Below are 12,422 nucleotides of genomic sequence, written 5' to 3' on the forward strand. Positions count from 1 at the left end.
AAGGAGAGGGCCGTGGATTTTTTTGAGTCTCCAGTTACAGTCAAGGCTTAGGAGCCCTCTTCAAGAAGGGCTCCTGATGTGGGGCAAAGGTGACCCAAACTGATGAGCACAACCTTTGTCTGTTTCGTTTGGGTGAAGGACATAGTGCCTCCACATGTAAGGCCTGCAATGCTTCTCCCTAAAGCTCGTGGGGACAGAGCATCAAAACCTAAGGCAACTTTGTGGGGGAAAGCCTCTGTCCCTGTCAGCCACGGAGAAAGCACCCAATTCCATGTCTCCAGAATCGACTGCATGTGCTGGCAGGGGCTCATGGGAATTGTAGTCCATGGAAATCTGGCGAGCCACCATTTGACCACCCCTGCGGCATAGACCATGAGCTTTACATGAGCTGTAGTAATCTCACATAAAACTGCTGATTTCACATATGGGCCCATCCAGAAGTTAACATATAAATACAGTCCAGGAGTTGTGGAAGGTTTATGAAACAGGCCGTAGATCTCTTCTCCTGGGCATTGGCATAACTTTTTTAGTGTCTCTGGGTGTGTGTATCCATCATAATGTGCAATAAAGAGACCAACAAGGTTTTTAGGGTCTGAGTGTTTGAGAGTCAAAGTTCCCTTCGTCAGATACAAGCAGGAATGGAGATATTTGAGCCCAAAACAGGAGGGGTGTTGCAAAGAAGAGAGCTGGGATTTAACTTTAACTTCTGGAAACTTACACACACACACACCCCACAAGATGCTTTCCTTGAATTGTTTTTGGTACAAATGTACTTCACATTTATTTTAAAAGATCCTTTGGGTCAAAAACTGGAGGTGTAAATCCCTTCTCGGAGGTGGATGGAATAAAATTAAAAGCACCACTTTTGGGAGCAGAGTGCTAGAGATTTGCCAAATCTGTCTTTTTCCCACAAGTTCAGAGAGAAATCTTCCATTCTGGTGTTCCCGGGCACTGTTCCCTGGTGTGTGCGTGTGTGTTTTGGCATCTTCTTTAGCAGCTCTTCCCGAGTTCCTATGCCATGGCATTGGAGAGTTCTTTCCCCCCATAATCTCCTCCCAAACCCAGATTAGACAGCTCATCCCTTTAGCCTGAGAGGGATGACAACAAGCCAGCAGCAGGGATGCGGAGGGAAAAACCTCATCTCTCATGGACGACTGAAGCACGCTGCACCTCCTTAGTTCTTCCAGTTAAAATTGCTTCCTTGAAAGAGTCTGTAGGAAGGAGCGCTACTGCCCTGTTTCTGGGTGTGCTTCCAGTGTGAAGGAAGGAAGCTTAGAACAGGGCTTCGTGCAGAGATGCGGTAGGTAGATCAGCCACTCATTCTCCCATCCTTGTGCCTCAGTGACATAAAACCTGCCAGACTAGTGTGCAAAATGGCAGCAGTGAGTTCTTCCACACAATGATTTGTCTTGTTGGGACCCGCAGTCCCTCCCGGTTCTAGGATAAAAATGCAAGGAAAAAGCCCACAGGAGAAAAAAAAACCCAGTGTCATAAATGCCCTCATGGAAAAATACACACCTTATAAATCCAGGAAATAATAGTGCACTGTTATATCAACCAACTTTATTCAGAAGGAAAAACAAACCATAGAAATGAGAAAATAAGATACCTTTATGTTGGCTGTATTATTCTTAGTAATTTATTTCACTGCTTTTATAGTGCAAATCTGCCAGCTGAAGGCCAGGGCCAGCGGGACTGAAATGGCTGTGGGGGGCTGCCGGAGGCTGTGGGGCTGGATGGTAGAGAGCTGGCGCAGTAGGCACATGTGGGGTATCCCTACGGCCAAGTGGGGAGATGTAGGACATGGTCCTAAAAGGGTGTCAGCTTGCTGCTTGCCTTCTATTCGGCCCCTGGGGTCTTCAGTTGGTCCGGCGACTGCCTCGTTAGCTCTGAACTCCCACCCCCAGGCGTCTGGACCTGCCTGCCCACTATGTCCATTATTTACCCTCTGGCTTGTGCGGTCTCTGCAGCCCCCTTGGCCTCCATGGTCAGCTTTGGCTGTGAACCAGACCTTGGTTTCCTATGACTGTGGCCGTTTACTGCACCAGCTGCCTCCCATTAAGTCTGTTTTGGTTCCATCATCATGTTGATGCCAGGCTTGAGCTGGCAGATTTTGGAGATAAAAAAAACAGAAAAATAATTAAATATCTAATAAGATATCATTATTTTGCTTATTATTTTTTAAATATCTATGGCTTTTTTCTGATATTCTGATGTGCATATTTTTCCATGTGGGCATATTTCTTGTTCACATTTTTTTTTTCATGTGCACTTTATTTTGGTCACCGTTGCTCCCTTACCCCAGTGAGAATCTCAGCTCATTGTGTTGTCTTCAAAATGTAGAATAGGATAGTGGTCTTACACAGGAAACCACCTCCCCGTTAGTCACCAAGGTTACAAATGTAGCCTACAGGTAGCTTAGTTGAGCGACAGGGACCTGGCCCTATATGAGCTGGTGGGCTTCCAGGCAGAGTGGAGACCGCAAGGCTGATCCTTCAACCTCTTCACCACGCTGGTTAAATTTGTTCTCTCCTGTTTATCCTTTCTAGGTCAGACAGCTCTTTCAACTTCATGGTCTTCTTCTTTATCTTTGGAGCACAGTTCATCCTGGCGGTCATCCAAGCCATTGGGTTCGGCGGGTGGGGAGCGTGGTAAGCTGGGAAACTTCTGATCCCTTCTGTTACGGCTTTGGCTTTAAGAAAAATCAAAAAACGTATCTACAGTTGTTTTATTTTAATGGAAAATAATATCAACACTTGTGACCAACTCTGAGGGTTAATGCCTCACAATCCGAGAATCTCTGAGTGACAAGCTGTTCAAATGGAATTCTTTGGAGAGCGTCAGTTAAGAAATGACAGTTGGGAACTGACAGTTGAAGAAGAGACAGTTGAGCATGGACTGAGTGGGAAGGAGGCAAAAGAAGAGTGGGCAGGATCATAGAAAATCCCCAGTCAAGCTGAAAAGGGACAGAGCTTCCAATCAAGAGAAGTAATATCTGTCCAGTGAAAAGGGAGAACTTTTAAAAGATAAGTGATCCCTGATCTGTGTAGAGAGAGGGATTTGGGGGATTTTGTTGTACGTTTCTGCCTTCTAAACTTGAAGTGTAAGTATTACCCAAAAGCTTATGCTTGCAAATTAAAGCAGAAACTGAAAATAAGCCCTTCCCTCAAAGTTTCCAAGAACTTGTAGAAAAGCTAAAACACTTGTTGGCGACAAATTAACTGGAGTTAGTGTGATAACAAAGTTACTTTAGCTTTTATCTGTTCGTATTATATATCCTACACCCAATTCCACCTAGTTTTTTCTCCTCTAAGTTAAATAAAACATTTTATCTGGAACTTTCAAAAGCCCCTAGTGGGCCATTTCAGAAGTAGAATATAAGGTGATTTAGTCTTTCCCCTTAGTTTCCTGGACTGGGCCAGCTTTAAACCATTAAAACATATATAATAACGTGACTGGGTGGGACAGCTATAAACCAACAAATAAGAAGAAAATAGATTTAGAGGCTCCTCAGAAAACAAGAAAAAGAAACAGTGGCAAAATCATGTGTGAGGGAGGGAAGAGGGCAATATTGCCATAACACATTTTCGGCCAAAAATTGTATACAGAGATGTTTACTCTTCAAAGCAAATCATGCTTAGTGGTGGCTCCAGAACTTTGGATCTGTCTTTCCTGGCACCAGAGGAAGTCCTTCTTATTACAGGGGTAGTCAAACTGCGGCCCTCCAGATGTCCATGGACTACATTTGCTGGCAGGGGCTCATGGGAATTGTAGGCCATGGACATCTGGAGGGCCTCACCCCTGGTTTAGGAGTTCCTAGTGGGCAGTTGCAGTCCTTGGTTCTCGCTTCTGTTTATTCATGTGTTTCTGTTTTTATCAGCTGCATCGTAGGTTACGTTTCAGCAGATGTGTCCATTATTTTCTCTTTAGATGGCTGGGTATTTTTTTTTTTAATAATTTCGTCTGGAAGTTGAGTTATAGCTTTTCCCCCCACCCCGAAGTTGAAAAGCAAAGCTTGTAAAATTTTCAGTTCTAAGTAATGAAGGCCTTTCCGCACACGTTAAATGTAGTAAAATGCTTACCTTACGTAGTCGTTATATTCAGGCCCCTCCATATGATAACAGTATCAGCATCTGGGCAGTAACCAGCTCGCTACATCCTCCATTTTAAAGCGTGAGTTCGGGAATCGCATAAAGTGGATTCCTCAATCTATTTAGTGCTAGCTAAGGGAGAGCCTCTTGTGGTGCAGAGTGGTAAGGCAGCAGAAATGCTGTCTGAAGCTGTCTGCCCATGAGGTTGGGAGTTCAATCGCAGCAGCCGGCTCAAGGTTGACTCAGCCTTCCATCCTTCCAAGGTTGGTAAAATTATTACCCAGCTTGCTGCTGGGGGGTAAACGGTAATGACTGGGGAAGGCACTGGCAAACCACCCCGTATTGAGTCTGCCATGAAAACGCTAGAGGGCCTCACCCCAAGGGTCAGACATGACTCGGTGCTTGCACAGGGGATACCTTTACCTTTACCTTAAGGGAGAGCAACCAGCAGGCAGCCAGCAGAGGGAAGGTACGGAGGCTCAAACGTGCTAAATGCGCTTGCCTCATCCCGCCCTCGCACCCGCCTCCCTCTCCCTTGTTGTGAGGAATGTCTTTTTTAAAGGCTCTAACACCCTGGAGCAATGAATACACAGACAAGTGTGCAGGTGATGCCAGAAATAAATCTCCCCCCCCCCCTAAAGTTGTAGCACAAAGCATGCCTCTCTAAAGTTCCCCCCCCCAAAAAAAAAGTAGGAACAAGATTAATTTTTAAAAGTTATAGGCATAGGCATTTAAACAGAACTATGAATATTTTAGAAAAAATTAGCGGGCATTGTGGGACCTTTAAAGCACGGAGAAATGGGATTGGCTGCCTGAATTGATTGACTGGCGGAAGAAAATAGCATGTAAATTGTGTTGCTCTCTTCCGCCATTTCCAGCAGCACTTGTGGAGGGTACGAAGCGCAAAAAGGTGGCAGACAAGAGTGAGACAGCAAAAAGGTGAGGAGGGGCCAGGAGGCGTGTTAATATTTAGAGCTACTCCATTCAGCTGGCGTAACACTATTTTTTCTTCTGTGCGGAAATTTGGTGAGTGTTTTCCCAGGAGGCAGGCTAATTGTGAAATATATATGTCCACAAAGAGAGTGTGTGCCATTTAGCTAAAATATTTCAAAAAACCCAAATACGTACCCAGGACCAAATAAGAATTTATTTAACACAGCATTTAGCTGTATTATGTGAACAAGATTTGGGGGAGTTAAAGCTGCCTTCCTAAACTTTTTCCTCTTAAAATCTTGCCGGTTCCCATGGTGAGACTGGACTCACACCCAGGACTGTTTCCAATGAGTAGCCGTATTGGTCTGAAGTAGCACAGTGTTTTATTGGGCCCATGACTGTATGTCCCAGTACCTTTTACATCGCCACCAAAGCACCAAAATGAGTACAGGATTTGGTCATAGGCGAAGAATGTGTCTCCCCTGGATCTCATCTCGTGTGTCTTTTTGGCTTGCATTGAATTTCTACTCCCTGTGGTTGGGAAGGTTCTGTTGACAATAAAGGTAAAGGTATCCCCTGTGCAAGCACCGAGTCATGTCTGACCCTTGGGGTGACGCCCTCTAGCGTTTTCATGGCAGACTCAATACGGGGTGGTTTGCCAGTGCCTTCCCCAGTCATTACCATTTACCCCCCAGCAAGCTCGGTACTCATTTTACCGACCTCGGAAGGATGGAAGGCTGAGTCAACCTTGAGCCGGCTGCTGGGATTGAACTCCCAGCCTCATGGGCAAAGCTTTCAGATGGCTGCCTTACCACTCTGCGCCACAAGAGGCAATATGTTGACAATATGTTGGCACAAATGAGGTTTCTGGTGGTCAAAGGGGCTCAGAGTCTCTTCTGGATCCCACCCTTGAAGGGCTCTGGGCTGGCCGAACTGTGGCTCTCTAGATGTCTAAGGACTACAGTTTCCACTGGCCATTGCTGGCAGAGCTGATGGTAATCGTAGTCCGAAGACAGCTGGAGAGCCGCAGTTCAGAGCCCCAGTAAATTAAGCAGAACAGCAAAAATGAGCTGTGAATGTGGACTTGCTCCCATGTGGTCCCTCAACGGCTATGGTGGCCTTTATGTTTGTCTCTTCTGTTCTCTCCCAGCGGGTGGCTGGTGGCCGTGACCTTTTTCAGCACCAGCGCTGGGGCTGCCGTGGTCATGCTCTTTCCAGCTGTGATGTTTACACTGTCGGCCGCTGTGATGTTCATCTGTCTCCTTCGGGTAAGTGGGTGGAGGGGGGTTGAATGGGGAGGCGTCACCTATTAGGATTGTTTTACAGCAGTAAGTCCCAAGGAGTCTGGCAGCCAGGCAAGGGATGCTTGGAGGTGGCTCGCCATTGCCTGCCTCTGCGTTTTGATCCCTTGTGTTCCTTGGAAGGACTACTATCCAAATCCTTGGAGGTCTCCCATCCAAAAACTAGCCAAGGTCGGCCTTGCTTAGCTTCCCAAAGCTGACGGGATCGGGCTTGCTTGAGCTCTCCTAGAAGGCAAGTTCTGAGGATGCATCTAAGGGTCAGCCCTTGCATTCTGGGAGCAGAGGGTCTCTGGCCACCCCAGGGAAGGGAGATAGGGTCGCCAGATCCAGGTAGGGAGACTCCTGGAGATTTAAGGGTGGTGCCTGGGGGGGCAGAGATTAGTGGGGTACAATGATGTGGAGTTAACCCTCCAAAGGATCCATTTTCTCCAGAGGAATCTCTGTAGCAGGCTTTCTTGGCCAAGGTTTTGTGAACCCCTGGGGTTTCTTGATGGCCCTGGACGGGCTTCCCAACTGGGTGGGAGTTAAATACTTAACACATTTTTAAAATATATTAAAAATTATTGGGTGATGTGACCATATATGGACATGTCGGCCTGCCCCGCCCTCCCAAAATGGCCAGTGATGGACCTGGAGGGGGGTGGGAAGGGAAGGCCCCAGGTGGGTGTGTACACAGCTATGCCTCCCAACCATATTCTGCATGATCACCTCACTTCTGGAGTTCCTAGGAGCCTGACAAATGTTTCAGAGGGTTCTCCATGGTAAAAAAAAAAAAAGTTGAGAAACGCTGCTCTATAATCTGGAGATGAGCTGTAATTCTCTCACCTGGAAGCTGGCATCCCTATGTGGCACCCACGTCCCATGCCACCCTGATGGTACCTGAAGACTGACTTGCAGCTTTCAGCTACCAAAGTGTACTCCGTAAGAGAAATGCCTTTCAAGCTGGCAGCGGCAAACAACAATTTATTCCACTGTAAAACAATTTCTCAAACTTTCCAAATCATCAAAATGAACGTCTAGGTATTTTCCGTTTTCGGTATCTTCATCAGTGATATTTGATACTCTTAATATTTTATCCATAAATCCTCATTAAATGAATTCTTATCAGCGATGTATCAGAAGAATATGAACTTAATCCTACGGTGATATGTTAGTTGTTCACTCTCCAAATTGTTATATAGTATCAAATGTACAGAGCTCTACAAGTATTAGGATCAAAAAGTGTAATTGCTCCTCAGGGGTCACTAATATCACTGATGAAGGTGCTGAAAATGAAAAATACCTAGGAGTTTGTTTTGACGACTTGGAAAGTTTGAAAAATTGTTTTACAGTGCAATAGACTGTTATTTGCCATCGCCAGCTTGAAAATCATTTTTTTTTCATAGAATAATAGAGTTGGAAGGGACCTCATGGGTCATCTAGTCCAACCCCCTGCAGTATGCAGGACACTCACATCCCAATTGCTCATCCACTGTCACCTGCCACCCCTTTGAGCCTTCACAGAATCAGCCTCTCTGTCCAGCCTCTGTTTAAAAATCTCCAAAGATGGAGAACCCACCACCTCCTGAGGAAGCCACTGAGAAACCACTCTGACTGTCAGGAACTTCTTCCAGATGTTTAGACGGAATTTCTTTTGAATTAATTTCATTCCATTTGTTCTGGTCCGTCCCTCCAGGGCAAGAGAGAACAATTCTGCTCCATCCTCCATATGGCAGCCTTTTAAATACTTGAAGATGGTTATCAGATCCCCTCTCAGGGCTAAACAGACCAAGCTCCCCCAACCTTTCCTCCTACGTCTTGGTCTCCAAACCCCTCACCCTCTTCGTTGCCCTCCTCTGGACAGGCTCCAGCTTGTCTACCTCCCTCTTCAACTGGGGTGCCCAAAACGGAACACCGTTTTGCTTGTTTCATGGCTGACAGGTCTTCACTTGCTGTAAAACTGACTCGGCAGGGGTCAGGCGGTGTGGTGGAACGTAGCAAGCAGTTTTGAAGCTCCTCAACCCGTTTTCTCTCCTCAGGTCCACCGGCTTTACCGCGGGGGAGGCGGCAGCTTCCAGAAGGCTCAGGAAGAGTGGCACAGTGGCTTGTGGAGGAACCCTCCGACTCGGGAAGCCCAGTTCAACAACTTTTCGGGAAACAGCCTCCCTGAGTACCCGACGGTCCCCAGCTATCCCGCCCGGATCCGTTAGTGCTGACCCGCTGCCAGATACTTTTTCATCCAGGGTCATCCCTAAAAAAATATGTTGCTGGTACTTTTTGGGGGGTGGGGTGTTGAGAGAGAATAACCTGCCTTCTATTTCTGACCCTCCTCGCCCAACTTTTTTGTTTTTACATTTTCCCGTTCAGCAATTGCAGAAGATCGCGTTCCTCAACTCTCGTTCCCATGTTCTTGGCCTCTTAGCTCCAAGAAATGGCCGAGAGAAGACGGGTGCCAATATTTATGTGGCAGAGGAATTCCGTGGCCCACAGTTTCTGTTCACTGCCTGCCCCCCCTGCTTTTGCCAATGGACACCTGGGGGGGGGGATACCACCCCCCAGTAGGTTTATGTAGATCAGCAGCTCACTGCCGCAATCCTCCATTGTGGAGGAGACTTAACTTTTCTTCCTTCTCCTGACCCAGCCGTTAGCTCGTTCTCGTGCATCCCAGATGTCTTTTGAGCTCTTACATGGGTTCTTAGGAGAGGAGAAGCCAACCATTTACTAACCGGTTATGGACACAAATGGCAAAGTTCCCACAATGAAAATGGTTTGCGGGCTGTACTGTTTGTAGATTGCCTAGGGGGGAGAATTGCATGGAGAGATTCTCTCCCCTCTAATTGAAAGAAAACCCTCTCCCTGCAAGTTGAAAGCTAGCACTTCAGGAAGAAGAGTCCCAGGCCACCCTTAGGTGCTTGGTGTCATGTGTCTTGTTTCATAAGGGAATGTTTCAGGCATGAGACTTGAGGTTGTGTGTGTGTGTGTGTGTGGAGGACGTGGAACCAAGTGGCAGTCGGGAATGTTGTGGCTGTGTCGTGTGTGCAGATCTTCACTGATCAGGTGATCCAGTTTTCTAGCTTTGGGACTTGCCTTTTCTCGAGATCCTTATTTTGGAGCTGTTTTCGCTTGACACTGACTTGCTTGCTAAAATGGAGACCTTTGACCAGTCTCTGCCATGTCCGTGCCTGGGCAAAAAACTCCCGGTTCAATCTATTTCCTCTTCCTTTTATTGCATCGCGGCCAAAGTCGTGTCGCAGAACGTAAAGAGGTGATAGCTTCAAGAGCCTCCATGCGGCAGTTCCAGAGACTGGAATCTGACAATACTGTCAGCACGTTCTGGGTGGGCTTTTCCAGCTCTTTCACCCTCCAGCTGCAGCCCTGGAAAAGGCCTTCAGCTTGGTTTCCTGGCCTTGTATTTTCTTTGTCAAGGGAGAAAACGGCACTGTCCGTTCTAATGGGTAACTTCCCCTTGGTGTGTCTCAGGTCCGTTCCTGGCCAAATGTGTGAGGCCATGCCTTTTCAGAGGCCCACTGGCCCCTGCCCTTGCCTGCCGCTTTGGCCATTCCCAAGACACTAGTTCGAATCTCTTCCTTCGGGGGCGGGGGGGGGGGGGTCTGGATCTGAACGTGATACCCTTTGAGAAATTTTTGTGCAGTTGACGGGTGATACTGGAGAAAACCACAAATGTGAAACCTGGCTTCCCTTATCCCTTTGGAGCAGAAGGGGGGAGAAAATAGTGACTGCCCGAGAGGGACAGTTGTGATCCGTGCCTTACCTGATGCGCATCTCATGCATCGTCCGCTCCTCCTGCCTGGTTTATACTGGAAATGTTCCTCTATTCCTTCAGCAACCCCCCCAAAAAATAAAAATAAGATATGCGTCACATGGAATGAAATAGTGCTTGCCCCAAGTAGATTTTGTACATTTCACAGGACGGGAGTTCTTAACACTAGAAGCCAAAATCTCTTTTAACTCCTTGTTCTGGAAAACTCCTTGTTTCTGGGGGCCCTCTCGCATCTCTTATGCTCCAAAGCCAGTTTGTTTCCAGACTTCGAAGAGCCCTTAAAACATTCCAAATGCAGTGCTGGGTTCAGAGAGTCTATAATTATTGTTTTTCGGGGGAGTGGCATGTGCTGTTTTGTCTCCCTGCCTTTAGGGGGTGCTGCCATGTTGGCTTCTGAAGGCAGCTGGGGGGGCCTTATTACCTGTAACTGCTTCCCTGCTGTCATTTTGCCTTAAGAGTGGTTATTTTGACATCTTTGTGTTCCCGAAAATACCTTGGGTGGCAGCAAGGGTGTCCCTTTAATTGCTGCTTTTTGTGGTAGGGAACCAATTGTGGCCAGGATAATTTTTCTGAGCAAGAAAAAGTTGGGAGTCCAACCAGTCCCTTTCCCCCCTGTCCCATTCCTTCTAAGTGTCCTCTTGCTAAGCCATGGCATGCAATGCCCCGCTTTCTGATACCAAACAAACTGCTTCCTTACCCCTCTCTTAACGATGTCTGGCTGTTTCTTCCTTCCTACAGTGTCTGTTCGGAAAGGGGAGAAGATAGTGTCTCCTGGAGTGCCCCCCCCTCTTGAGAAAACTAGATGCATCCCTCAGCTCACCCATTGACCCCTCTAAATGGCCAACCCTTTGCCATATTCAGAATTTTTGGGAGAACTGGATGTATCCTTCAAATCACCTGTTATCCTTAATCTGCCAACCCTTCCTCATATTTTGGAGGAGCTGAGCTGAGAGATTCAACCATGTTTACAACAAAGAGCAAATCTTCTGCCTGAATTTTTTTTTGGGGGGGGGTCTCTTCTGTTGGGTGCTAGGCACCTCTGTATCCAAGGGAATGCGGTGGAGTGAGGAACTGTTGGTGGGTCCCTCAGAGGAATTTCTTCGACTCAGCTTTGAAGCTGTGTGAATTTTTATGACTTTGTGCTCTTCTCCCCTACCTCCTTGGAAACTCTTGTTCATCACCATAACACCTAACCCCCTGCCCCATCGTGCTGTTTTCCCCATGGTTGGACCAATTGCTTCCATTTTAAGAAGCTGCCTACTCAAATGCTGTCTTAATAGAGCGATGATTCTTCAAACCATGTCTCTTGTTTACATTTGGATGCAAAGGCACCAGTGACAAATTTTGGGAGCAATGAATGCAACTTGAGCCGTGCGCATGTGTGTTTTAAAAAAAACAGCTCTACATCATGTTCCAGAGATTTTTTCTTTTTGCATTGTGGTGTGATGTCAATGCCTCCCCTCCCCCACCTGCTTGAAAATAAATAAGTTGTGCCTACAGAAAGATGCCTTCCGCAAGAAGTACTGTTTTTTACATGACGTTGGGATACCTACAATAACCCTGAGAGGTAGGCTGTGGGTGAAGGGACTGAGCTAAAATTTATTTATCTTTTGAGGATTTTTATCCTACCCTTTCTCAAAAAAAAAAAAAAAGACTCATGGCAGATTACAGTGTCAATAAAATAGACAAGAATAAAATTTGGAATTAGTTACAGTTAAATTTTTTTAACATTACACAGCTAATATTGCTTTTAATATGGGAAGAGGGTGTCCACCTAATGTAGCCCTCACAGAGGAGTGTAACCTGGTGGCTACAGACGGAGTAGTTGGCAGCTAGAAGTTACTGTAGGCCTCAGCCATAACACAAGTCCAGCAGAACAACTGTTTTACAGGCCCTGAATTAAAACACGAGCATTCTAATTTTGCTTTGTTAAAGCTTCTTTCCTGTTTCCTTTAGTGCAGAGATTCCCAACCAGGGCTCTGGGGAACCCTGGGCTTATGCAAGAGCTCCCCAGGGGCCCTGCGGCCATTCCCAGAAGTTCAGGCGGCTGTTGACATCACTGGAGCCCACTTTCCCTGTGGGTCTACAATGGAAACTGTCCGTGATCCATCATTTGGCTGGCTCCCACACCTTCCTTCCACACCCACTTCTGAAGCCCCATGTCCCTATTTCTGAGGTTCCCCGAGGCCTGAAAAATACTGCAGGGCTTCCTCTCCAGCAGGAGTGGCCAAATGGTGTCTCTCCAGATATCCATCAACTACAATCCCCATGAGCCCCTGCCAGGCACCTGGAGACCCACAGTTTGGCCACCCCTGCTCTACTGGCAAAAGGTTGGAA

At 46.9% G+C, this 12,422-nt stretch overlaps 1 protein-coding gene across 4 annotated transcripts in view; it reads left to right on the forward strand.

Moving 5' to 3' along the window:
* Positions 1–11,588, forward strand: part of SCAMP4 (secretory carrier membrane protein 4) — a 36,245-nt gene extending 24,657 nt beyond the window's left edge. For all 4 annotated transcript variants that reach the window (XM_077331768.1, XM_077331767.1, XM_077331770.1 and 1 more), the window contains exons 5-7: positions 2,550–2,651; positions 6,175–6,292; positions 8,344–11,588. In XM_077331768.1, the coding sequence (XP_077187883.1) occupies positions 2,550–2,651; positions 6,175–6,292; positions 8,344–8,514 (391 nt within the window). In that variant the 3' untranslated portion in view covers positions 8,515–11,588. The remainder of the gene's footprint in view (positions 1–2,549; positions 2,652–6,174; positions 6,293–8,343) is intronic.
* The last annotated feature ends 834 nt before the right edge of the window (positions 11,589–12,422 follow it).

This window comes from Paroedura picta, chromosome 4 (assembly GCF_049243985.1).
Source record: "Paroedura picta isolate Pp20150507F chromosome 4, Ppicta_v3.0, whole genome shotgun sequence".
In the NCBI taxonomy this organism is placed as follows: domain Eukaryota; kingdom Metazoa; phylum Chordata; class Lepidosauria; order Squamata; family Gekkonidae; genus Paroedura; species Paroedura picta.